Consider the following 27,209-nt stretch of genomic DNA (forward strand, 5'->3'; position numbering starts at 1 on the left):
TGGAGACTACAAAGAAAACGATCAACTTCGAGGCACTGTTTGATTCCCAAGGCCATTTTCTCGTGGACTGACACGCAGCGCTCTTCAGAGTCAGTCAAGTAGCAAGTATCTAAAGGGCTGTCCAAGCGTTGCGAGTTTGCCGGTCTGGCGCTCAAGCCATGATCTTCTGCGGGATCTCGATGGAAGCCTTGACAAAGACGCAGTTGTCGCGGACATAGTTCCTCTTCTTGATCTCCTCGTGCGAGATGAACTTGGGGTAGCCGAAGCCCAGGGTGCTCTCGTCCAGCGAGTTGCGGGCGCTGCACGGCTTCTGGAAGTTCTTCCAGTTGGGGTCCGGGTTGAACGTCTCGGTGATGTGCTGCGGCTTGGACAGCGACGGGTCGCTCTGGTCCATGATGGAGAAGGTGACCTTGTAGGCGAAGGGCCACTCCAGAAGGTTGTCGTACTCGCCGGGCAGCACGCGGATGTAGACGGACAGGTGCGAGCCCTCGCCGCTGCCGTTGCCGTTGAGGAAGGCCGACACCTGCAGCTTGTAGCCGTAGCGGTGCGTGTAGAAGGGCGGGCTGAAGAACTCGTGGTTGCTGCGCAGCTTGGCCTCCTGCAGCTTGCGCGAGTAGTCGCTCAGCTTCCAGATGAGGACGCCGTCGTGGCTCACCGACAGCTCCTCCATCTCCCGCCGCAGCTCCAGGATCTCCTGGCGTTGGCGCCCCACCAGGTTGCACATCATGGTCAGGTGCGACTTGGCGGTGTCCTCCAGGTGCCGGCCGATGGCGAGCTTGGGGCACTGGGGAACGACACCCGTGTTTTGCTTTCATTTGCTGTGCGCGCGTTGAATGGGCCCGTCACAAACGCGGCTCAAGCAATGGGAAAGCGGTTTTGGTTTTTTTTTTTATGTTGTACCGTTCGGCAATTTGCAAACAATTTGTCAAAAGAGAAGCTTCGAGCTGTTTGTTGCCACTCCCACCCTCAAAATCAACAAAGACAATTCCCAAACAATGCCGTTGCCCGCTAGCCGAATGGGTTTGGTCAAATGTAAGCCCAAACCCGAAATGTTACCACGCCGTGGGCCAATTGAAGAGTTGGGAAGTACGACGAGGCGACGTTCGCCGTCAGTTCGGTTCAACTGAAAGTGACTTTTTGGTTTCAAGAACATCAAAAGTTCATTGAAGTGTCACTCGAGGAAACAAAGAAAACAAAACAAAACCGCGAGGACATTGCGACGGTCGACCGAAACCAAAACGTTGAGCGAACCGAAAGGACTTACTCGATGTTTGCAGCCGGCGTCTTTGAAGGGGCAAAGAACCAAAGCGCTGCCGCAATTGTCTTTGACGTGATTGGCCAGGTCTTCGCGGGCGATGTTGGGCGTGCCGCACTGGTTCGGACACTGGACGGGAAAGCGAGGGCAGTGGTACTGGTGGTTCTGTGGGAAAAGAGGCGGGCCCGTTTTAAACAAGTCCAGTTGACGCCTCAAAATCAAATTTGGCTCATGAAATAAACTGAAATACCATCAATAAAAAGGAAAAAATGCAAATTGTATTTGGCGCCTGCGGATGCGTTTTGGGCAAACTCACCTGGATGGTGTCGAAGACAAACTCCTTGCCGCAGTACTTGCACGGCTGCGTGCGCTTGGGACACTCGGCCGTGCTGTGCTGCGTCAGCAGACGTCGCATCATCCGCGCACCGCATTTGTTCTCGCAGTAGACGCTCTCCTGGGGACACACGCCCTGGTGGTTCTGGACGACGCGCACGTGCACGCGCAGAAAATCAAAGAAGTTAATGAAGCACGCATCCTGCACGGGACGGGAAACATTTTGGCGAGACACTCCGCAAAAAGTCAAAAGTCAAAAGAAACGCAAACCGCAACGAGCAACTCTTGCAAGTCGCGTTTGGACTTTGGCTGGCTGATGAGGACTTCAAATTCAATTTTTTTTTTACCTCGTAGGCCTCGCCGGTGAACTCGCTGCCGCAGAACTCGCACTTGACTTTGCGCTTGGGGCAGTCGTGCTGCAGGTGGTCGGGGAGGTCGCGGCGCGTCAGCTTGACCGAGCAGCGGTTGGGGCACGGGATCACGTTGAAGGCGCACGTGGAGAAGTGGCCCTGGGGGAGGTCGCAAACGCACAGTTAGTCGGGAAACGACAAAGAGAAGCAGAAAGAAAGAAAAATGAGCCGCAAAGGAATTCCACCCAAAATGCATGCGGTCCATTTCATAATTGACATCCCAGACACTGCGGTTTAAATGCCCCGTCAAGTTTGCGGCTGAAAAATTGCCGAGATTTCGCGAGGCAGCATGAAGCGATGAAGGAGAACGCCGGCGGAAGACGTCACCTGCAGCTGCTTCATCTGGCCCGTCCAGCGGCAGCCCTCCTCGCTGTGGATGCAGCGGATGGGCAGCGCCAAGATCTGCTGCTCCAGCTCCGGGTCCGGGTAGATCTGCAAAAAAAAAAAAAAGGCCTTTGAGCTCCTTGTGCCTTGCGTTTACAAACACAAAGAGAAAAACTCTTCACACTTTCTTTCTTTGCGTCTTTTCCACTCAACCTACGAGAAGAACGTTCAACGAGGCTCCCTAATAAAGCGGACATGAAGTTGGTCCTACCTTGGCGTAGTCCAAAGGCAGCTGGTCTTCGGGACACTTGAAGACGCCCTCGCTGCAACGAGACATTTCAAGACGTTTATTCAAATTCTTCTTCTCAAAGTTGGGTCAACATTTTGAGCACGGCAAAAAACAAAACCTTGATTCAGGTTCGGACTTTGTCAACCGAGTCAAGCCCGTGCACAAAACGTGAACTTTGAGCCTGCCGCTTTGGTGCTCGTTTATCTCCTTCTGGCCTTCGACGGAAGCACGCGGGCGTGGGCGCCGGCGTGGGCGTGGACGCCACAAGGCTTTCTTGCTCTTTTATGACATCACGCTTGGAACACGACACTCTTGGCTTTTTTATGACATCAAGACGCAGAAAGCGTGGCTTTCAGGATGACGCCTCGCCATCGACTGGCCACGCCCACAATGACAATGTTTGCCAGGCCTCTGCACGCCAATCCAAAGGCAGCCGTCCGGCAGTCGGTACACGCCGTCCGCTTGGTGTAGCGCACAACGGCGTTAAGTCGAAGCTTTCGGATGTGCCGTCAGGACAAATTTTAAAAAAATAATAATAATCATTTTGGTATCGAAATCGCAATCTCAGACAAGGCGATTTCGAGACGGTCAAAGCGCCTTTTTTCAAATTGTTTTTTTCTTTTTTTAACGTGCTCATGAAGCAGGTCACGCGAACCGGCGTCCTCCTGATTACAAAAAAAAAAAAAACTTCTGTTCATGCTGGCCAACTTTCAAAATGCAAAGCGAAACTGGTTTGAGTCGAAAATCCAAAAGTCGCCAGCAACTTGACTGTCACGCTCGCACGCAATGATGAAAAGTTCTCCAGATGTCAAATCTGCCGAAGCCATCGCAGAACATTTCTTCAACGGGTTGGAATCTTAGAAATGACCCAAGTGAGCATGAAATGGACACTTTTCAACCCAAAATGAAAATCTTCTGGCGTCTTGCCACGCACGAGACTTTTTGGCGGCACAGTCGAGCAAAAACTCATTTCATGTTGCGAAGGCGGAACGGTCGGGCCCCTCCGGACCCCCGGAACAATTTTCACGAATAAGCCCGGAGAGTCGAGGGCGGAACGGAAGAGAGATGGCGGCCGGACGGCGGGGGACCGACCGGCAAAAAAGGGTCAAGTGCCCAGCTCGGCTAAACCGCCGACTGGGGCTGAATTCAAAACTTTTTTTTTTTGGTTTTTTTGAAGGGCCGTTGGGAATCACCAAAACGAGCCTGACGTGTTCATTTCAAGGACAAAATGTTCTCGACTTTCTTTGTCGACCACGTTTCTTGTCACTCGGCGGAACTTCCGACAGCGAGCCAATTTGGAGAGCATGATTTTCACTTGACCGCGCCGCTAAAAAGGTTTCTCTTCACACGCTTATTCTGAAAGGCGCGTTGAGATCCGTGGAAGCTGAAGACGTTCTTGGGCTGCCGTGGCGCGTTTTTGCCGCGAAGAAGTTGCTGCGAGCTCGCCAAATGACGTCGGTTGTCGTTTGTCTCGTGGGATGGCGACGCCTGCGCCGTCACCTGACCTGGCGCAGGCGAGCCGCCGTGTGGACTTTGGCCCAGCTGCCGCCGAAGCAGCGCGTCTGCGTCTGCGTGTGTGTAAGGAGGGGGAGGGGCAGTTGTTGCAATTCTCCTCTATTAGGGTCACTGTGTCAGCAGGGAGCCCGGCAACCAATTAAGCGGCCGCAATGCCTGGCAAAAGCGGGTCGATGGATGAGCGAGGTACGAGAGCCTCCTCGGCCACGAGACGTCCTTTTCACTCGCGACGCGACCGGACCTTTAAGAGCAGCTCGACTACAAAGCGCCGCCTCGCGAACGTCCTGATTCAAAGACTGGCATGAAATTGGATTGGCGTGACCAATAAAAAAGACATAAAAGAAAAGACAACAAATTGGTTGACTCTCGTTGAGCTTTTGGGCCACGCGGTCGTCGTGGTTGTCCTCAAAGGGCCGTTACGATTTGATGAGAGGTCCGTAAAATCCGTTTGTTCAAATATTACCGCGTTTATTTTGGCCAGCCCAAAATGCTTCCAATCTCGCCACATTTTTCATTTGCAACGTTTGAATTTTAAAAGGAATCATGAAGTCGTTACACGTCATTGGCGTTGGCAGGCCGCATGAAATGATGTGGCGGGCCGGATCTGGCCCACGGGCTGCGAGTTTGATACCCGTGGACAAATTGCTAATGCTACAATCCTCCCCCAAAAAATGGAGCCTGGCTTTTAGGGTTCGAGCAGTAAAATGAATTCCAAAATGAGCCCAGAACAGAGACTTGAAAGCAAAATGGCCGACTTTCCGTGTCCTTCCTGGCAACGCTTGTGGGGATTGACGCGTGAATCGATATGTTGTTCTGTTATCATTGTCGGGGCGTTAAGTGACGCTGGCATCGGGGGTGAATTAAAAAAAATAATAAATAAAACTACTGAGGGCGAGTTCGTCATTGGAAGTGGTCAAAATGGACAATTGAAGAATAATGGCTAACTTCCCGTTTGTTGTTTTCTGACACTTTTTTTGTGGTTTGCTCATAACAGACATGCTTGCCAGCATTCAGGTTGAGTGACGCTTGCTTTTAACAAAAAAAAATATATATATACATCACATTTGTGTTTGGAAGTTGGAAGCAACAATAGATGGCTTCCTCAAAGCAAAATGGCCGACTTCTTGCGTCTTTTGTCGCCCGATGCAGACAAAAGGAACGGTCATCATGCACAGGGACAAAAAAAAAAAAAGCCGAGTTTGCACAAAGAGAGCCGCGACCGTCCCTCAGAAGAGATGTGAAGCGACAGCTCCTGCGCTCCGGACGCAGCCGTGATGCCACGCCAGCGCAGGCAGGACGGTGCCGGAGGCCCGCCTCTGTCCTGCTCGGACACCCCGACCCCCCCCACCCCCCCATCCCCGCCTTTCCGCGGCGCACAGAAATGCAGACAGGCGAAAAGAGCCTCGTCACAGGCTGTCAGCGCGATTCCACCACGGCCGACCAAGGCGGGCGGGCACATCGTAGCGCTGCTCGTCTCTTTGTGACAGCACATTAGGGGCGGAAGGTCCAAACGACTGAGTGGCATCCAATGCACGCACGCACGCACGCACGCACTTGTTTCAGACTTTGGAAGGGAATAGTTGGAAAAAGATCATGTGAAGGGACAGAAGAGGCTTTTTAATAAGTCGCTTTGGCTACAAAAGCAAAGACGGTGAAGCAGCAATTTGCCGTTATGCTGCTAACATACGTGAGCTTAGCCCCAAGTCCAAATGTTTTGAAAACTAAGCTCCGCCCCATAGCGATGATCAAGGACTTTTCAAGCAGTTTTAAAATCGTTACGTTTTTTTGTAATTTGAAGAATCCAATTTTGCTTTTCAATGTGTTTTTGTTTGTAAATGTACTTTTAAACGTGATGCACTCGGAGAAAGATGCCTCGCGACCGCGGCGGGAAGGAACGTGCGAGCTTGAACTTTATCCAAGAAGTTCGATGCAACGAGCAAAGTCAACACCAGTTTGCCGTTTGCATTCTCACACAATGCAAACATTTACACACACAAATCAACAACTCAGCTGTCCTTCCATTCACACACACACACACACACACACACACTACGTCACCATCTGTTTCTCTTCACATGGACAATCCCATTTTTTTTTTTTTTTAATTCTTGAAGCCGATGACGGAAATGCGGCGGAGCAAAATTCCGACCAACAATTTAATTACAAAAAATGATATTATGAATAATTTATTGGGTTGGTCAATTCATGCTTATTTATAAAAAAAAATTTCACTGCACGACAACACTTTGTCCTTATTTAACTGGACAACGGAGAGAAAACTTAGCAGCCTTTTCCGCCCAATTCTTAGCATGTTGGGGGAGAAGAATGTCAGGAGACAAATAAATTGGGAAGAATATCGGCAAACAAACCAGCCGGCGCACACACTAAAAAAAATGCCCGTTTCTACGTCTATGTTAGCATTCGGGCCTGACTAAAAGTTGCAAACGGCACTTTGCTTTTTCAATCTTGTTACAACGTAAATCTGTCTGTTCAGCATTTGTATCAAGTCTCCTTTCATTTGGTCACAGAAGAAAAAAAATGAAGCTAGTGGGAGAAAGAGAAAGAAAAGAAAAAAAAAAAAAAAAAACACTACTACGAGCGTGTGCGCGAGTTTGGATGTCTGGCGCGTTTCCTTGGCTTGCAACTCCCTCGAGGAGCCAAAACGGACGGATATAGCAACAGGAGAAAAAGCCAAATTCACGGCAAGCGTTGCAAAACCAACGGCAAAAGGAAATGCAACCTGACTTTGGAAAAGTTGCCAAAAACGAGACCATTTGGGCGCATCCAAAAATTGGACTTGTCCGAGATATTTGTTCGTTTCTGCTTCAAAAAGAAAAAAACTTTTTTTCATCAAAGGGGAGAAAAGTCATCGAGCTCACCGGCTGCTAGGGGGAGGGGCCACATGACTTGGCCTGCACTGATGACTCCGCCCCCCCACTTCCAAAAACAAAAGTTCTGTCTCATGAGAAAATGTCACCAGGCAAACTTGTTCACCGTTCAGAAACTTTTGGTTTCTTGGGGAGCTTTTTTTGCTCCCCCCCCCGCCCCCGTCGGCAGAGCGCAAGAGCTCGGCACGTGTGAAATTTGGCTGTTTCAGCACAGATGGCACGTCTACTTTTAGCCGGGGCCTCGCAGGGCAGATTGGAGTGATTGTAGGGGGGGGGGGGGTGATGATGATTTGTGCGCTGCGACGCTAATCCGGCGGAACGCGGCTGTCCGGGTGCCAAAGACATGGCCTGGCCTATTAAGGAGGCGTGTCTGCCAGTGCGGACGGACGGACAGACGGATTGGCAGGGAGGAAAAAAAAAAAAAAACTCACTCTTTGGCCTTCAAATGATTCAGCAAATTCAATAAATTAGCCGCGCTTCAAAATTGTCACTGCGGAGAACGGAACGCTTGCGTGACGTTCAAAATCTCACAAGTCCCGTTTCGGTCGATTGGAGATTGAAAAAAAAAATGCGTGGCTCTTATTTGTACGCATTTTTGACCGACTGGTGAAAATGTCTCGCTCTTTTTCATGATCAATGCGAAGGCTCACCATTTTTGGGGTCTCCTTTTCACACTTTTGGAGGTACGACGGTTTGGCCCGACGCCAGAAAAATATCATTTGTAGATTATAAAATAGGAAGAAAAAAAAAAGTCAAAAATTAAAAAAAAAAAAAAATTGGGATTTGAAACTCAAGTCACGGGCGTCAAACTTGCGGCCTGAGGGCCAGATCTGGCCCCGGCACATCATTTCATGTTGACTGCCAAAACAAATCATTTGTATGAAACGTCATGTTTCCTTTTAAAAGAGCAAACGGTCTTCACTTTGAAAAATGTTGAGGTCAAATCAAGGAAGCGAGACTTTTTACTGGCCTCTTATTTAAATGTCAACGCAATATGAGGCGATCGCACATTTAGTCGGCTTTGCAGTCATAACGTCGCTCGGAAGGAGACCACAACGAGCATGCGGCCTGCGCCGAAAGAAAAAAAAAAAAAAGTCCGATTTTTGGGGAGGTCGTCTTGCATGAAAACGCGAGACAACTAAAAAGTAGCCACGCTTTTTGGGGTGGACGGACACTCGAAATGATTTATTTGTTTGTAACGCGTCACGTAGAGTCGAAGCATGATGTCATCGCGTGTTGGCATGCGAGGCGTGCACGTCACAGGCAACGTGGGGGTCCTGAGCTTTGGTCTCCATGGCAACGCAAAGGGAGGAGAGAGGATCTTTTTCGGGAGCAGCTGGCAGACGAAACACGCACACACACACACACGTGCGTGCGTACGTGCGTGCGTGTTTGTGCGACGGCACTGGGTGAGGTGATGGACGCACACGCAGGGCGTTTTTGTGCGTCTCCAAATCCGTCACAAAGGCAACACGCATCTTCTGGCTCGCCGACGCGCTGACGTCCAAATTGGCCGTCCGTCCCGTTTTTTTTTTTTGTCTCCGAGCACCTCGGCCGCATTGTTTTCCTCCAAATGAGAGGGAGGGCCCGATCTGTGACAAGATCTTGCTTGGCCAGCGCCAGCGACAACAAAAGCGAAGAGGAAATGTGGCCAAGAAGACGTGCAACGTTCACATTCGGTCGAAGAAATTTGAAATATGAGAGAGATCATATTTGGAATGTTCAAAGTATGAACATTTGAATAACATGATGACGTTTAGGCCTTGTTTTTTTTTCCTTCCGTGCGTTTTGATTGAAGCACTTTTTGCATGCAAGAGGAAAGCGGCCCCCTCGCGTTCAAAAAGAACCACTCTTCGGTCAACGGGTCACTTCCTCAAGTTGAGTCCTTCTTTTCGCCGTTCATTTGAGCTCGGATGTCGTCCATCATCGGCAACGACCAATCAGCAGCCGACGTCGCCGGTCGGTGAGCGAACGTCATTTTCTTTGACTTCGCAAAGAGAAATGACAACAACGGCAACATAAAGGCACAACAACTTCGGCGTGAGCACAAACGGTTTTGTTTTTTTTCAAAACTCACTCCATCCAGGCCGGGGGGAGAGCGCATGTTTTTTTGTTTTTGTTTTCGGAGAACGCATCCTTTTGATGATCCGATTCTAACGATTCCGCTCACGCGCATCACGACCGAAAGACTTGTTTGCATTTTCCTTGACGAGGCCCTCAGTGAGAACGTTTGGAGTTTTGCAGGTTGCAAAGTCTCGCTCGCTATTAAAGAGTCCCGCCCCCTCACGGCGCGTCAATGAGCTTCCGTGTTGAAGACGGAACGCCGGAAAGACCACAAGACGCCGTCGTCAAGGACTCATTGAGCGGCGGCGTCGTTGGCAGCGTCGGCGCTCGCCGGCGAGCATTCATCAGCTGAGGGGCTTAAGTTGCTCGGGTCACACCTGTTGGCCCCCACAGAGGAGCCTTTCACTGGCGGCAGGTGCCAGACAGGACGACCCCCCAAATCCCGAATGGCCACCCTCCAGCTTCCGGAGCTTTCTCCCTGGCGGCCACAAGATCGACTTTCACGCACACGCACACAAGTTCCGCTTCCGCAACGTCCCACAAAAGGAGCTCGCAGAAAGACGTGCAGGGAAACGTCCTGGGCTTGATTTGCAACATGAGGGCGGGGCTCATGATGGCAACAACGTACGACTTTTCCATTCGACAGAGCGATGGGCTGTAAACGAAGCTCCTCCCTCTTCGCTCGTGAACGTCATTCCTCGGCACCAAGATGGCGCCGCAGCGCAAAAAAAAACAAACCTGAGACCGGACGGTAGCGATTGCAAACCGGCGCCCTCATGCCCGCATCGGACCACGAGACAGATTCGGTCGTCGGCACGTTCATGACGCGAAGGTTGAAACGACGTTTGAGCTTGATCAAGCCGCAGCGCATGCGGGCGGGCTGCAAACTTGTTTTTCAGGTTTGGTCACATGATGTTGGCAACGCAAAGTCATTGTGACGTTGATATTGCTCAACAGGAGGACCAATAGGAGCAAAGTCATCCGTTTCGTTCTTAATCTGCCAACACAACCTAAATAGCGCCGTTAAACTCCACACAAAAAAGAAACAAAGAATGTTTCCACAAATCTTTTTTTCCATCTGTTATCTGAGCCACAAAAAAAAAAAAATGTTAATGATGAGAAATTATCGGCATCGTCAGCAAACCAACAGAAAAAGAAATGATACTTTATCATTTATTTGTCACAAATAATGACTATTTTATTATTGGAATTTGTGTTTAATGTTTATCTTTATTCTGGCATTTTTGTTTCTATTTCTCGTCCAATGTTGAACCAATTTTTTTTTACAATCCAAACTTTTTGTATTTGTTGTCGAACATCCATCCATCTTCTGTCGCGCTTCTCCTCACGCGGGTCGCGGGGGGTGCTGGAGCCTATCCCAGCTATCTTCGGGCAGTAGGCGGGGCTAACACCCTGAACTGGTTGCCAGCCAATCGCAGGGCACACAAAGACGAACAACCATCCGCGCTCACACTCATACCGAGGGGCAATTTAGAGTGTCAATCGACCTGCCATGCATGTTTTTGGAATGTGGGAGGAAACCGGAGAACCCGGAGGAAACCCACGCAAGCACGGGGAGAACATGCAAACTCCACACAGGACGGCCGGAGCCGGGATCGAACCCACGCCCGATGCCGTCTCTCACTGGTCGGCCGCCGTGCCGCCCCCTTCTTGTCGAACATTTCGTTTTATTTCCAAGCATTTTGTAATATTTTCATTTTTGTATTTTCTAAAATGTTTGAGGTCAAATATCTTTATAGTTGTTGTCTAATATTGTGAATTCTTTTTTTGTAATTGGTTCCATCTACAATATTTTGTTGACTTTTGAAAGTGGTCGCCTGGCCGACGACTTGTTCTTCCCAAACGATTTTGTTTTCTGTCAAAAGTTGAACGAGCGCACATTTGAGGCTGGAACAAACATGCGTGTGACCAAACGGAAAGTGTAAACGTAGACTTTTTGGTGGTTTTTTTTCCTCTTTCCAGCCATTCCCTCCGAACGGCCGCCTATCGGGTGTCAATGTCCATTTCCTCCCGGCCGTCAAACGAGGCGATTTGGGCCATTTCCGGAGTTGGTTTGGATTACGTTCACAAACGTGAGCTCACATCTTGAGCCGCTTACTTTTTTTTTTTTGACGCGTGTTTCAAAAGTGCTGCTCAACCTTTGCTGGTTGCTCAGGAATGTGCTGGCATTCGCTGCTTTTGCATCATATGAAACACATGCTGCTTTTTGGCTTCAACTCGCAGTCGGTTGGGCTTTCAAAAAAAAAAAAAAAAAAAAAAAGACGCAAAGATTCAAGCCAGCGTCAGCATTTTAAATGAGAGCCTTGAGACAACGGCGAGGGTTTAAGATTAAGGTTTCATCTTTGGAACAAGGCGTCGGGTTTGAAACGAGGCGTGCGGTTTCAAAGTCGGGCTTCGGGTTCAGCTTTCAAGACCGGCTTCAAGTTGCAAACAAAACGAGGCTTTCAAATCGGTTCACTTTTCAAAACAAGGTTCGGATCACGGCTTCAAAGTGGGGTCGCGAGCATCGTTTAGGAGTTAAAATGGCGCCTGTCAGACAAGGTTTCGGGTTTCGATCTCAGAATGTTAAATGTGGCGTTTTAGGCTAAAAAAAAAATCAAGTCGTGTTTCAATCCAGTGAAGGAAGTTGAATATGAAAGTCAAGAAAAAGTGCATTGAAGGCGTCGCGCCGAGAAAACAAAGTCAAGCGAGCTCAACCTCAACCGACACAAGAGAGTCTCTGTGAGCGGCTTGGCCGACCACTCGGGAAGAGAAGGGGGGGGCGGGGGCGGGGGGGTCCGCCCCCGCCCCCGCCCCTCCGGAAGCCAATCCTGCCGGGACACCTGCGGGACGACTTGTGAATGTCTCTCAATGCGTGTGTGTGCGCACGTCAAGGCGGCCAGTCAGGCTGCAAAAGCCCACAGCTGTCATGACGGCACATTAACGTGCGACCCGTCGCTCGTCGGCATCCTCAGATGCGAAAGGCAAAGCCAGCTGGCCCATCACAACGCCCAATTTTCACACTCCGTTTTTATGATATCGGTCTGATATCAGCCAAAAAAAAAAAAATAAATCAAATCGATCTCCATCCAGACGTCGGATTGTTATTTTGCATTACATTTGTTGACGTTTTTGATGTCAATTTCGGGAAGCCAAATGATTGGAAGAAAAAGGTCACAACTTATTTTACTGCTTTCACTCTCTTTCTTATTTAGGAATTGCTATTTTATGTTCTCTCAGAAAAAGGAAAAAAATAATAAATGTCACCATTTCCATGGACGTTTGCTTCTGCAAAATAGTGAGCAACTGACTTGTCATGTGCATTATATGGCGGCAAAAACGCCTGAAGCGCCGCACATGATCTCGACGCCACCATTCGAATGATTTACTTCCCAGGCATCGTTAGCGAAAAGAAAAGATCAACAATGACCTCTGGGATTGCGCTCAGCCTGGCAAAAAAAAAAAAAAACTAAACTTTTCTTCTTCCCTTAACGATTCATAAATTATAAAAAAAAAGTCGCTTCTTCGTCTTAATGAAGCCACGGAAGCACCTTGGAGACGTAACGCTAAGTTGTGGCCACAGAATGAGAACAAAGCGGCTCCGATGAGTGGCGACGTCGTCAGCCATTTTGGCTCGACCGGCCCGAACGCCATCGCCAGTCACGAGCGCGCCGTCCATTATTATTCAAAGACGAGACGTTATTGCAAATTGACAGCGCAAAAAAAAATGCCTCAATGTGAATTGATGACGACTGATTTATTGCATCCATCCAAATGTTTGATGATTGAGTTTCCAAAGTGAAATGGGATGTTGGCAAAGTCTGAGTTGGATTCAACGCAAAAAAAAGGATCCGTCCGCCTTCAGGGACGACGACAAAAATCAGAGAAGGCGGAAGTGTTGCAATTCAGACAATTTGGGTCATTTCAAGTTCAACAAGGTCGCCAAAGGATTCATCGACAATCAAACGAGATCATTTTGCGACGTCAATTGATGGCTTCGTGGTGGCACAACAACATTTACGAATATATTCGTTAAAAAATGCGACCGTAGCGATTCGCCAATGGGCAACGAATGAGCGAGAGCGAATGCGGTTGCGGCCATCCGCTGGAATCACCAGCAAAAAGCGACGTGACGACATTTGCCGAAAATCCGCCGAATCGTCTTGGAGCGACCCAAGAAAAACGCGGCAAGAATTTGGGAAATCAAACGGTCGGTTCCAGAGACGTTGCGAAGCGAAGCTAACAACCACGCTCAAGCTAACGTTAGCGTCACAACATTGAAATGAGTCGGCACAAGGATGATTCATGTGGCAGCGATGTCGTGCGGCGACATTCTTGGCTGCAACTAAAGCGGCAAAGATGGCCGGGAAGTCGGCGCAAGCCAAGAAAGGGCCACGTGACGCCACGTGACGCGCAACAGTGTCAGCGCGCGAGCTAATTTGGCCGACGACGAGCTGCCGTCATTAAATAGTTGACAATGAGCGTGCGTTTGTTCGCTTGAGCAGCCTCTTGAACCATGTTCCACTTTTGGATCATCGTATGTTGTTTTTTGCTTTGTTTGTTTGTTTTTTTCTCTTCCCTCAACCTGGAAGTTGCCGAACAAGCGAGTGAGAGGCGGCCGGGTCGGAGCCACCAAATCACTTTTTGCAGCCAACAAAAGCAAATCAAGCGTCTCCTCGATGTTTCCCTCCAAATGGTTTTGCTTTTTTCTTTTTGTCTCAACACACTCAAGAAATGACAAGCGAGCCGATTCCTTTTCTGCACTTTGGCAAACGTGCCCGAAATGTCCGAGACGAAATTCCTCGACTTCAAAGTCACGGCCATTTGCAGCGGGTTCATTCCAACGTGTCATGCCATCAAAATCCAAAAAAGGGATGCTCAAATCCGGCAAACGATGCGATCCAACCCAACCCAACTATATTTCGAGAGCGCTGGAGCTGCAAAAAAAAGCGCTTTCCGCACGGTGTCATCGAAATGAGCGGAATGTCGTCGAAAGGTGAAAAACGGCATCGATGAGAGAGAAACAGTCTGCGGTCGAAAGGAAAAACTTTTTGGCGGAGCGCTCAGTTCAAACACAAAGTTGGGCCGCCACCAACACGCGAGCGCACGTTTCCTGGTGCAAACACGCCACGTTTTGTGCGCCGTGTTCGCTTTTGGAGTGTCCAAAGTTTGCCTTCGGTACAAAATCCTCCAAAGTGGGCGGCGCCAACGGCGCCCAGCGGGCCACTTCACAAATGCAATCTCCACCTCGGCCGACCCTGCGAGAAAGTTGGCTAACTTTGGCCGTCTTGCGTCGCGCCTTTAGCTTAGCGCGAGCCGCGCTTCCTGACAGCTCATCACAAACTGCTCATTGTATTCTCGCTTATCGTGTCATCGGCACTCGTGTTCCTCTTTCCAGGCGAGGTTCTCCTTGCTGGCGAGTTTCAAGGCCTGTTTCGAGTTGCAGTGGACGTGATCGCATGTTTTGGGTTTTTTTCTTGCTGATGAAAAGAACGGCAAAGCGGTTTGGCTCGACTCAATGGAAGGCAGCACGCAAACAAAAAGCGCAACATTCTTAAGACCTCCAAAACTTCAAGCTTGGAAATTTGGGGGGGTTATTTTTAGCAGTTGGTGTCCGCGGAACAAACCGCGCTGAGCTAAAAACAAGAATGTGCTTGCTGCTGTATGGGAGGGAAAGCAAAGCAAAAGTTGCAACAACTAAAATAATAATAATAATAAAAAATCAACTTCATTCAATCGAGATAGGCATAAAAAAAATTGCAGCCCAAAAATACAACGCAATGGAATGTTACTAATCTTTTTTTTTTTTAATCATAAAAATATTAGCCAAGCAGCATAATTGTCTAATTTCTTTGCAGTCGGAGCGGTCAGGCCCTCCGGACACCATTTGAAAAAAAAAAGTTCGATTAAGAAAGGCGGGAGGTTGATTTAATGAAGGGAAAGAGCAAAACAAAAAGCCCGACTCGCCTTAATAGGCAAACACAGACGATCATTTCATACTTGAAGCCGATGGAAAGACAACGTCACCTTCGTCGGTAAAAATCTTAAACGGGAGCAGAATTTTGCCAAATCTGAAGAGTCAAGTGTTTGTTTACAGAATTCACAGTGAACCGTTTATATTTTGGGGAGAAATGTTCGAAACTAAAAAGAACACACTTCACATTAAAGTGGCTATGGCATAAAAAACAAACAAACAACAACAAAAAAAACGACATTGTACACCTCAAGGCAAGACGACACACTACCGTTCAGATTGTATTTGTCTTTTTTTTTTTTTTTCTTAAGACTGGATCGTGATCTAAAAACCACTTCCGCATGTGTAGCAGTCAGCTAAAGGTAGAGAAACAGAAGTCGACCCCCCCCCCAAATTCTTGACAATAATGTTGTTATTTCTCAAAACTGCTTCATGATAGTCCAAAGAAGTAAAAGTGAAATGGTCCAGAAGAGAACATCAATGACGGGCCATGTCATCATTTGGGTGACACTGGACTGTATTGTTGGTTTTTAAAAGACGTAGCGACCCGATAATGGAATGGAATTCACAATATCCCAAAAAGGGACAACGGCCATGTTGTCCAGTCAACTGTCAACAGAACCTTTGCGCTGACTGGACACCTAAAGACAACACCGCCTTTCTCTTTATGGTGCGACCGGTTTTGGATTCCATGATAACCTGAAGCATGTTGTGCACGCTTTGTGTACATACTTGTGAGGTGAGCAAGAGTGGCCTCGAACCTACAACAATCTGTCACGGTCGTCTCACTGCTTTCATTGTCAACACGGAGGAAAGGTGAGCAGGACACGCCTACACACAGCGCTTTATTTACCCAAGCTCAACCGAAACTGCACACACACACACACACACACACACACGAAGAGATTGCGAGATCAACGGAGGTGTACCTTAGAAATTCCTGCAGGCAGGTGTCACAGAAGCGGTGGCCGCAGGTCGACACTTGGACGGGCTCCCGCATGGCCTTGCTGCAAAGCGGACACTGGAAGCGTCTCTTGGGCTTCTCCAGGAACTTGTAGTCGAAGCCGGGCATGATGGCTTCCAATGCGGCGGAAGCTTCGACTTCGACTTCGACTTCAGCTTCAGCTTCGGCTCAGCTTCGGCTCAACTCGGCTCGACTCGGGCGTTCTCTCGGCCTGGCGCACGTCCCCGTCCTTGCGGCTCCTTTCTTGTGCTTCACGCCGACCAAGGGCTCATATCACGTCCGAACGAGGGATCGTTCTCCGGGACGGTCGCCTCGCCCCCCCCCCCTCCGGCATACAAAAACGGACGCCCAAGTTGAATTTGCAGGAAAACAAGCGGACTTCGTTCGGCGCTGCGGTGGACTTGCTGCTGACAGACTGAAGCCAGTGTGCAAGCCCTCCGACTGTTTAGGTGCACCGAGGCCCGCCTCCGCCTCCGCCTCCGCCTCCTCCTCCTTCTCCTCCTCCGTCTCCAAGCAGGAGGAGTCAAGAAGCCGTTCACACCATTTTATCCCTCCGATCGCCTCTTTAATTGCGCGTGCTCACGTTTCCCATATTGCTCCAACATAGCCAATTAGGAGCAGGTAGGATGCGGATTTACTGGTAATTATGACAAATGCCAAAAAGGGGAAAACAAACGCAACAAAAAAAACACTCCTCATATATCCGCACACAGAAGCGCTACAGTGCCATCTAGCGGTGCAACCGCAAAACAAAGGCACGACAAATGCAACATTATAAAATGCATTTTGTTTTGCGCATGAAACGGTACAAATGTCCATTCGAAAGTTAAGTATTTTTTTTTAACACCAAATTCCCCTGGCAGTCGTACTATACACGTCACGGAGATCAGTTTTCACCTGCTGTATTGCTAAAGCATTACATCATCATTACATCATCGCCGGGGAAACAACGGGAATAGGGAAACATGCACAATAATCTAAAAATATTTAGGAAAAAAGCATTAAAAATAGCGCGTTAAACATCAAAGGCACTGGGAGTTGTTGTTCTTAAATGTAGTCTCAACCTAAGACAATTACACATAGTTATTTCCTCCCCATTTTTCTTTTTTTTTACTATTACCGATGCAAGGGAGCCAAGAGGCTAAATTGAGTCGATGTCAATTGAACAGAGACGCTCGCAAGTTGTTATCCTGTCCATCGACTGATGAGCTCAGACGTTCTTCATCAAAAGGGACAGAGCCGAAACCAATCCTCCGCCATCAGGTTTGTGAAAGAGCAACACATAATGGCTAGCCTGCTAGCTAACGCTAATTTCCGCATCCAAAGAACTTTTTGATGGCATTCATCGGAGCAACAGAAAAGTCCACTTGTAATTTAGCCACTTTAGCAATGACCGTGTTATCAACCGATGAATTTCCACCTTGCTTGTTTTTCAACCAGTCTACTTGTTAATATGCAAATCGTGACATATATTGTGTGATGGAGTTAAGATTTCTCTTTCTTTTTGAAGGCAAGTATCTGCCGGTTGTGGAGTCCTTCCACCGCCATCATGGACTGCCGAACCCAATCCAATCCAATCAAGCACAATGTGAGCAGTGTGTCCGGGGATCAGCATGCATGACCATCTGTGGTCCCTTCTCAAGGTTTCTCACTTTTCCCCTCATGAGGTTTTGTGAGTTTTTCCTTGCCCTCCTGGGGGTTAAGATCGGGGATGTCGATTGTGGCTATGGAAAGCCCTTTGAGACTGTCTGTGATTAAGGGCGAGACAAATAAAATGGACTTGACTTGACTTGACCGCGGGTCATTTGACAGGCGACTTGCTCAAACACTCCACTGTTGTTTCTCGCGTGCATTGCAAACGTCTTCATTCACGAGAAGACTTAAGTGGGGTGGGCAGAGGCGGTCCCGGAACCGGTTTACACTCTTGCAGGCCTTTTGGTGGCGACGCGGCACAATAGCGGGACAACGGCGTCACCGCAGGGCGGCGGGGGCCCAACGTCCATTTTTTTAGTGGCCCGCTCGATACATTAGTGCCTCGAGGTTTGATCTCAAGTCACCCTTCCCCAATGTAATGAATGGAAATGCCATTAATCCGTTCCAGTCTTCCCTCTCCAAAAAAAAAAAAGCAACAAAATTGTTTTATGACAATGACGTAATTCTAATGAAAAAGAATTCAAAATCACTTTTGTCACACTTATGTTGCTGCTTCTGCTGTGGCTGCCTTGGCCACCGGGGGGCAGTATAAGACAGACTAAAATACTGATACTTGACATTTTATTGTTCACGTTGCTGGTCATAGACAAGCGAGCCATTAATTCAACAGTTTGTTGTTTGCGTCGTGGAAATTTCTGACTGGAGAGGATTTCTTTTTTATTTCATGTCAACTTAATCAGGATTTTTTTGTCAAAAAGAAATGTTTTCACAGGCAGAGAAATGTTTTTGTGGCCTTATTTTGAAAAACAGAGTTTTCAAATGACATTTCAAGTTTTACGCATGCAATTATCTTGTTCATTCTCAGTTGCCTCAAAGGATGAACATCTCGCATGTAATTATACGGAGCTATGTTTAAAATGAAGAAGCACGGGCGTGTTTTGCAGACTTTTTTTTTTTTTTTTTTGCTTGGTTTGACTTCTTTAAATGCGAGTCACCACTTCGGAATCCCGATATGAGACCTCTTTGTCGTAGCCCGTTGTTCTGACAATTTGGACCGTTTTATGCTTTGCGGGAAAACGTTGTGGAATTTCCCTTTTCTGTTCTCAGTGCACAAAAACGAAATCCCAAAAGGCCCACGCCCAGATGTTGTCCAAAGTCTTCGTCGAAGAGCGGAAGCGGTTCTTCTTGTCGACTGAGAGGACGCACAAGTGACAGTTTGGCTCCTTAAGGGAAAGTCTTGAGAGGAAGCGACTTGGCTTTTGGACGCAGTCATCTCGGAGAAGGTTCATCGAGCAAAGCTGAAATAAGCAGGGAACGTGACATTTTACACGAGAGATACAAAAAAAAATGAGGCCAACAGAGTTAGATACAGTCACGTTCTCAGTGTCCGTCTTTGTGCGCTCGCAGGTCGGTCGGCAGCGTTTTCAAACAGCAGCAGCAAGGATTACCGACAGCATCTCGATTACTTATTCAACGGTAATCTTCTCTAAATCTGCATCTATTTTTATTGTGGACTCGACTGGCTGGTGTGCGCGGCAAATGGATTTGTGGGGTTATTTCATTTTGGGTCGTCGCGTTCAAATTTGGTTGAGTTTAATTGTTCAAAATGACCACTTCAAAACAAAATGGCCGACTTCTCAAGCTTGGATTCATGAGACTTTTTTTGTGGGCCGAGTCACAATTGACCAAATTTGAGGTTACTAAATGCAAGTGGTTTTGGGAGATACATCAAAAAAAAAAAAACACCAACGAATTATGCGGAGTTTGGTGTTTTCTGGCTCACCACCATGCTTAAAACAATAATAATAATGAAAAATCTTTCATGTCAACCATCTGTCCGCTGTTTGCTTAAAATCAGAATCGCAATCTCCAGTCGTTCACGAAGCCCTGAAAAAAATAGCTTTGAAACAAAATGGCAGATTTGTTTTTTGTCATGACAGACATGTCAACCAATTTGCATGTTGCTTCTGGGTGAAATCTCTGCGACAAGTTTGTCATTGAAGGACAACCGAAAATGGCCAAAATGGCGGCCGCTTCAAAGCAAAACGGCTGATTTTTGCGTCTTCAACATTTTTGTGGGTCTATTTAAGATAGAAATGACGACTTAAATGTCGTGTTGCTCATGAAACTGGATTTGGCGGCTGAATTTTCAAATCAAGAATCGGGTGAGATTGTGACTAAATGCGGCCACCAAATTTGCCATTTTAGGTTGCAACCGTCCCCAAAAAGGCTGCCGAATCCCGGAGGACACTTTTCGGTTACAAATGAGACCATGAATGGCCCTCGTGGAGGGATTAGAACAACCCCCCCAGAAAAGAAGGAAAAACCAATAGGTAAAATATATTACGTTTGACTGCCAGCAGGCTGTTTCCATGACAACAAGCAACCGACGTGACGGTGAACGCTTGGCTCTCGTCCAGCTGCACCGCCTTTGGTATCCCCGAGTCCTCCTCTTTCCTCCCCAGGCGCCCGCGGGCGCCCTTTCCCCACGTGTACACCTCACCATCTGTCGGCAGGGAAGAGGAAAGGAATTGAGGTCAGCGCACAACACACACTTTTGGCGCGCACAACTCGCAGCCTTTTGTTTTGTCACCAAGAAATAATATTTTTATTTCATTAATTCTTCCAATAGTGTGAATGTGCTTTCCAAGCCCCCAGATAGAAGTATGTATTTGTACACACACACACGCAAATCTTGACTTGCTTAGTTTGGCATGGACTATTTTTTGAGGTTCTCGCAAAAAAAAATGGATTGGCACATTGTGTGTGTGTGAGATTTATTTCCCGTGCAGTATTAACATGTACACACGCAAGCGCACACACACTACAGATGTCGCTCGGTGTCTCCTGCAGCGGCGACACAATGGCTCCATCCTTTGATGGGCAAAAGTCGCAAGCGGCCAGGTCAGCCGCCGCCGCCTTTCACACCGGGGGAGCCAATCACTGGCACAATGTGACATTTCACCGTTTGTACCCTCCAGCATAGCACACACACGCGCACACCCCCACACACACGCGCTCACCAGCATGCAAACGCACACGCGCATCCGCAACAAATCACTTTCAGCCAAACAAAAAAAAAAAAACCCTCGAGTCTACTTTATCGCTTGCCGTTTCCATCAAGTGGACCAAGAACTGAATCGTTATTTGTTTGCGCATTTTCAACACTGTCAATTTGAAATCATGTCCTGGAAATTTTGAAATGTTTGAAAAGAATCGATCGTTGCGGCCCAACATTCAAGGAAATCCACTTGGAACCATGCGCACGTTCCTTTTGCCGCTTATTCATGACCAGCACCAACAAGGAACAAATTCAAGAACGCCGCCGTATTCCCGCGCTGCTCACAGAAATGTCGGCCCACCTAAAAATGTCACGCGGCCGGCCGGCTCTCTCGCTCTCGTGAGGAATTCGTCGCCAGCGTGCACTCACCAGATCGGATGGCCAGCGTGAACGCGTCTCCGCAGGCCGCCATGGTGATGCCCTGCAGGCCGGGCACCGGGTAGGGAGCGCGGCCGCCCCGTCGGGCACTGCGGCCCATCTGCCCATGTTGGTTGCTGCCAAAGGTGATGCACTGGCCGCTCTCTGGAGGGCGAGAACCGAGGGTGAGCAAGCGAACCTCTCCAAATGTTGCTTTCTTTAGTACCGTCTTCTCAAATTGGGGTCCACGAGTCATAGCTTGGGGGCCAATATGGGCAACAAATAATACTAATCCATCCATTATTCTTTTTTCCCCCCCGAGGGGAGCCCATCCCAGCCGTCTTCGGGCAGGAGGCGGGGTAACACCCTCAACCGCTTGCCAGCCAATCGCACGGCACGCGCCAATAAGAGACACTCAACCTGTGGTTCTCAAAGGCTCCCTCTAGTGGTAGGCAAAAGAATTCCTGAATTATTATTATTGTTATGTTAACGACTTGCCCTGATCTTCATCACGAGGGCAGATTAGCTTCAAAACATGTTTATCTTTCATAATATCACCAAAAAACCTGAAATATCTCTCACTTTTGTTTTATCGCCCTGTGACATGCGTCTGCTTTTGTGGAGGGATGTGAATCACAAATGTTCTTTTAGGGAGTTAAAAAAAAGAATCCAGTCTAAAGAGACAACAATAAATTAGTTGAAAACATTTAAAAAAAAAAAAAAAAAAAGATTGAATTTGAAGAAGGAAAAAAGTATGCTACAAAAAAAAAATCCAAAATCATTTGCGTCGATTTGCGTTTGCATTTGGAGCAGTGTCGGAGGAGGTTTGCTTTGACCTGTCACGGCGACCGAGTGGGCCGTGCCGATGTCAACGCAGACGATCTTCTCCTTGTCGAGCGGCGCCGATTGGACGGGCGCAAAGGAGTGGACCTCTTCCACCTGATCGGACGGACTCGGCTCCTCGCCGGACGCGATCTTGTCCAAAGCCAGCTTGTTGAACCTAAGAACAAAATCATCACAGGTGGACAAAACGACTCACGCTGCGTACTCAAGTACAAACATTTTTTAGAGATGCAACAACAATTCTGACCATCGCTCAATCCTTTCGGGCCTTGTTCAACTTCAAAGTGTCCAAATTTCAGTCTCGCAATAGTAAATATTCTTACAATTCCGTCACCTCCCACAAAGTGTGTCGAATCCAAATGAGCGATTTGCAAACACTGGCTTCCTTCCATGATCCGATCGGAAAACAGCCATCCACGTTTTCTGGCAGACCGAACCCGTAACGGAATCCTCATAATGCTTTTTTTTCGGTTTAGCAGTTGAACATCGCCAAGTTTCACCGTTTTTTTCCCTTTTCGGACAACAAAACAGAACATTTTTTTGCTTTTGTGACATGGCAAACATTTCTTTTCATCTTTTACAACAACATAACCAGTTTTGATGGGGAAATATTTCAAAGGCAGCGGGCGTGACGATTACGCTCGACGAAGGGATTGGTCATCGGCAGTTGAACGAAAGCCCAAAAATAATATCGAAAAATAACGATTAGAAAGTGAAGTTCATTTTGAAGATGCTGCCATAAACAAGAAGTGAGGACAAATATATATTTAAATATCCTAAATTGAAACTGCTCGTGTGAGACGCGGTCGCAAGTGAGGAAACTTATTTGCGTTCAATACGAAACTTGTGAACAAAACAAAACAGTTTCCCTCTTTCAATAGCTTACTTAGTTCTCCGAGTGAGAAGGAAAACAAAACAAACGTGTTACAAGCCGCATGCACACAAAACAACACGATCCCGCAGCTCTAGTTAGCGTTTGAAAAACACGCAACGTTTGCGTGCCGGTTGACGTGCCGCCGCGCCAACGTCATGCGTGACCTGTTGCTTCCACATGCCACAATGTCGTTCCCGGCGCTGATGATCATGGAGCAGTCCACGCCGCATACGAGCTTCTGCGCCTCAAAGCGGCCAGGCAAGCACACCTGCTGGGGGCGGTTGTGGGTCTCCTGAGTGGCCAGACCGAGGCGCCCTGGCGGCCACAAAAAAAAAAGAGGACGTCACAAACAAACCAATTCTCAGGCGTCACTCGTCCAATGTTTACCGTTGTCGCCTCGTCCCCAGGCAAACATTTCTCGTTCGTTGGTCATGGCGAGAACGTGGGAAGCGCCGCATGCCACCTGCACCAGCTCGTAGCCGAGGAGAGCCTCCACGATTTTGGGCTGAGCGGGAATGCAGCACAGGCCCACATTTCGGGAAATACGTCAGTGGAACTTCCATTTTCTCCAAAATCGACAGCGCGTCTTATGTTTGGATGTCAAATGGAAGTGGAATGAAGTTTGCCGGACTGGTTTGTTTCTCTTGTGTCATTGAGGCTGCGTTTTATAATCTGAAAACTACGCTGACATCATTTGCAAGGTTCCCTTCTTCATGGGAGGTGCCACGGAAAGTTTGTCCTTTCAATAGAGTAGGTCCATTCTTTTCATTTGCACTCAATTCAATAGAAATTGGACATTTAGCTCTTAAAATGCAAATGTATTCAATTGTGTTTGGCATTGCAACATGTGAGCCCTGCAGGCATGTGGCGGCACGTTGTCTTGAAACAATGTCCAACGGAAGCAACGCAGACGAAAAAAAAAACCCCGAAACGTCTAAGGTGACGTCGTGGCGTGCCGTCGTCATAATCTTCCGTGTGGAGGCGGAGTACCTGGGTGACGTCGTTGAAGTTCCCGTGGCCCAAGCAGCCGTTGCTCCCGCTCCCAAAAGTCATGACGATGCCTCGCTCTGAAAAAGGAACCATAAAAATTCATTGACACAACTCACGACTCACTTTCTTGACTTTGTGGCTTATTTCTTGCCGCGATGTGAAATTGCATCTCCAAAGGTGCCGGTTTATGGCAAATCACCGAGTCCGATTCATCAAATGACACGCAAGTAAAGTCAATTCCTGACCAATGAGCTTGAACGGCTCTCGACTGGAAAGTAACGCAAAAATCACCGGCAATGCGGGAAAAGGTGAGACGGCCAGAAGAGCAACGCGTGCACATTTCATGTTCCGACTTTCACACGCACACGTGTAAAGTCAAAGTCAGACGTCACGCGCTCATGTTGAATGTTTGTGGCAGCGCCGGTTCAGTTTCCGCTCAGTGACGGCGCGTGACCGCTTCGGGGTTGTCGGACGGGACAAGCTCCGGTCCGAGGCGCCGGCTCACCCGTCATGCAGGTGGAGAAGAGATCGCCGCAGGAAACGGACTTGATGGTGACTCCCGACTGACCCTCCAGGAAGCGCGAGATGAACTGCGGCTGCATTTGCTCCACCGCGCCGGGCAGATTGACGTCGCCCGACGCCACCGATGGCGCCTGCGGACAGCAGAAGCAAAAGCGTCGGCCCTCGTGGTTTAAATCCATCATGCAAGCGGCGCCCCAATAAGAAGACCGGGCGTCGCCGCCAAACTTTTGTTTGGAATAACGGCATTGTGATGACGATGGCCTTTGTGGAACATGAATGAAGTGGCAAAATTCACCGCTTTTGAATCCATCACAGAGGACGGCCATTTTGTCTCGGACTGCCACTTGCCGCGAACGGAGTTTGGTCATGTGACGTTCACAAGCCGAGTGGTCGGTCGTGACCCGAGCAACTTGCGATGTCGTTTTCAGTTGACAGCAAGCGACAAAAAATAAATAAATGACCCCCCCCCCCTCGCCGACAGGGATGAAAATGTGTCGATTTTGCAGCTTCGTCATAATCATCGGCATTTTGTGTTGAGACTTTTTGTCTTTCCGCACCTCCCAAGTGATGAGGCGGCCCGACTTGGTGACGCCCATCTTCTGCGTGCGTCCCAGCGACACCTGCAGCACTTCGGTGTTGAGCATGGGCAGGCGCAACGGGGCCGAGATGCCGCTGCCCCACGTGTACACCGACGACAGCGGGAGCGAATGCAACTTGCCTGCGCCGACGCCATCTGTTGACGTCAACAAAAAGATCATGTAAGTCTCCTAGCGCTTCGGCGCAAGTCACTTGACATATTCGCGGACGGCTGTCGTGATTTGTTTTTGCGCTCAGGTGCTCGGGCCGTAGCCTTGTCGAAAAGAAACAAGAGGTTTGTTTGCTACCTCTGGATCTGCTGGTGGGCACTCTGCCTTGAGGACCGCTCTGCACAGTGGACAGTGGCTTCTCAATCCTGGACACAAGACATTTGAACTCATTTAGTCCCGCCAGGCCTGAAATCTGCGCATGTTTTCAACGTGGGCTCGGATAGGCGACAAATTCTGCATGTTCATGTTGCAGGTTTCCTCACTCGAAATGTTCCAAACACGACTAAAGTCTGATCATCCGGGAAGGGGGATCCGCCCATCTGGCTCCTTCTCAAAGTTTCTCACTTTTCCCAAGATGGGGTTTGGACTTTTTCCTTGCCCTCCTGGGGTTGTGAAGGCCTCGGAGACTGTCTTTGATTAGGCGCGAGACGAATTGGATTTGACATGACGTCATCAAAAGCATTTGCGTCAACGTGTGGCGCAGATGGAGATGTTTGCTCGGGTGTTTGATGGTTGAATATTGCAGACAGGCTCAGCCCAAAGGCATGATGAAAACTGAAATCCAAAAAGATGCAAGACACAAATTTGGGAGCAAGCAAATTGACGGACTTCTGACTTCCGGCGTCGTTTTCAGGCATGGCGGCTGCTTTGGAGGTTTTTGTGTGTCTGCCAAATGTCACATTGCGACACTAAATTGGTTTGTGGGCTGAATTTTGCCAAACGTTGGTCACCTGCGCATTTTGACGTTGCCAATGTCCGTGCAAAGATTGAGCAGCGGGCGTATGCAGATGGGCAGCGCCATGATTTCGTTGAGTTGAGGCCGCTTGGAGGGATCCAAGTTGAGCATGTTGAGGATGAGCTGACGCAATTCTGGGCTATAGCGCTCCGAGATGGGGGCGAAAGTCCCGCTCATGATCTTCAGCACCAGGGCGGGCAGGTTCTGAAAAAAAAAAAAAAAAAAAGGTTTTGGGGTGGGCCTTGAGGGAGGCTTTTCAAATGAGGGAAGGCTTTCTTACGGCGGCCTCGAAGGCTCTCTTGAGGCTCGCCAACTCGTAGAGGACGCAGCCCAGAGCCCAGATGTCACTCTTCTGGTTGTACGGCTTTCCCTCGCAAAGTTCTGGAGAGATGTAACACGGCGTGCCCACCACCTGCAGAGGCAAAGTCACTCGCGTTACGATCCGACACTGGCATGCAATTGTACGGACGCCTATTAGGGACAAACTGACTTTAAAACACAGTTGTCATTTTTTTTTTTACAAAAAGTTGTAATCTTACAAAAAAGAAATGTGTTGACAGCAGAAAAAGAGCTTCTTTTTTGCAATTAAAAAAAAAAGTTTCTTTTTTTAAATGTTACGACCTAACATGTTTTCCTTTTTAAAAAAAGTTTTTGTCACAAGAGGATTTTTTTTAGAGATAGAAAAAACATTTTATTCAAGTAAAGAATGTGATTCTTATGAGGTCACTATATTTTTTTCTGGAAAAAGTGCAATTGCAGTACTTTCAGATTGTGGTTTCTTTTTTTCTCGTAAGATTCCAACGTCATTTATTTGGTACGCGTGTCCCTCATCCTCCTCGGTCGCAGGCCGACACGCTCACTGTTGAAGTGAAAATGAAACTCACCGTGTACGCTTTGCTTTTGCTGACGAGGATTTTGGAGATGCCAAAATCGCCGATCTTGACGATCATCTGGTGCTTGTCCAGCAGAATATTCTGCGTCTTGAGGTCCCTGTGCAAGATGAGCTTGTTGTGCACGTGGTAGAGGGCCAGCAGGATCTGCACAAAGAAGTGAAGGATGGTGTCCTCATCCAACAGGGAGTTGCAGCGCTTCTGGATGTAGTCTGCCAGGGTGCCACCTACATGTCAACATCAACATCATTTTATGGCCACTTGAGCCCATTTTGCCGCCCGGTCCCGCGTCCTCCGTCCGCGACCTGGCCACCCGTCCGTCCTTACACTTTCATCCTCATTCATAAAAATTACCGCGCGTCTTCGTCCTTTTAAAGTGCTTCCGTTTTTGCATTTGACTCGCAACATGCTCATCTTGGCTCTCAATTGCTTCTTCACACGGCTGTACAGCTCCCTTCTCC

The 27,209-nt window shown here is 48.4% G+C and overlaps 2 protein-coding genes and 1 long non-coding RNA gene across 5 annotated transcripts in view; 1 reads left to right on the plus strand and 2 right to left on the minus strand.

Annotated features, from left to right (window-relative positions):
- traf4a (tnf receptor-associated factor 4a) lies at positions 1-16,512 on the minus strand. Its single transcript, XM_088300131.1, has 7 exons — positions 15,982-16,512; positions 2,594-2,645; positions 2,326-2,430; positions 1,936-2,097; positions 1,572-1,733; positions 1,265-1,420; positions 1-784 (listed from the first exon to the last, which is right to left on the minus strand). Exons 1-7 carry the CDS (start codon positions 16,122-16,124, stop codon positions 152-154), a joined length of 1,413 nt encoding a protein of 470 aa, XP_088156257.1. The 5' UTR covers positions 16,125-16,512; the 3' UTR covers positions 1-151.
- LOC148332989 (uncharacterized) lies at positions 15,967-23,905 on the plus strand. 2 transcript variants are annotated; one of them, XR_015844209.1, is made up of 6 exons: positions 15,967-17,279; positions 17,527-19,145; positions 20,033-20,205; positions 21,018-21,535; positions 21,901-22,108; positions 23,212-23,905. It is a non-coding gene; the product is annotated as an uncharacterized LOC148332989 (long non-coding RNA). The 2 variants fall into 2 exon arrangements; XR_015844210.1 differs by lacking the exon at positions 21,901-22,108.
- Positions 18,277-27,209, minus strand: part of nek8 (NIMA-related kinase 8) — a 10,670-nt gene continuing 1,737 nt past the window's right edge. The window contains exons 3-15 of one of the 2 annotated variants that reach the window (XM_088300129.1): positions 26,743-26,975; positions 26,139-26,270; positions 25,854-26,062; positions 25,201-25,268; positions 24,874-25,049; positions 24,300-24,447; positions 23,795-23,871; positions 23,192-23,309; positions 22,969-23,119; positions 21,924-22,087; positions 21,100-21,252; positions 20,017-20,175; positions 18,277-18,967 (exon numbers count right to left, since the gene is read on the minus strand). In XM_088300129.1, the coding sequence (XP_088156255.1) occupies positions 18,939-18,967; positions 20,017-20,175; positions 21,100-21,252; positions 21,924-22,087; positions 22,969-23,119; positions 23,192-23,309; positions 23,795-23,871; positions 24,300-24,447; positions 24,874-25,049; positions 25,201-25,268; positions 25,854-26,062; positions 26,139-26,270; positions 26,743-26,975 (1,817 nt within the window). In that variant the 3' untranslated portion in view covers positions 18,277-18,938. The remainder of the gene's footprint in view (positions 18,968-20,016; positions 20,176-21,099; positions 21,253-21,923; positions 22,088-22,968; positions 23,120-23,191; positions 23,310-23,794; positions 23,872-24,299; positions 24,448-24,873; positions 25,050-25,200; positions 25,269-25,853; positions 26,063-26,138; positions 26,271-26,742; positions 26,976-27,209) is intronic. The other variant, XM_088300130.1, reaches the window with a different exon arrangement.

This window comes from Idiotropiscis lumnitzeri, chromosome 7 (genome assembly GCF_059441095.1).
Source record: "Idiotropiscis lumnitzeri isolate Australia: NSW breed Sydney's pygmy pipehorse chromosome 7, RoL_Ilum_1.0, whole genome shotgun sequence".
Lineage (NCBI taxonomy): Eukaryota > Metazoa > Chordata > Actinopteri > Syngnathiformes > Syngnathidae > Idiotropiscis > Idiotropiscis lumnitzeri.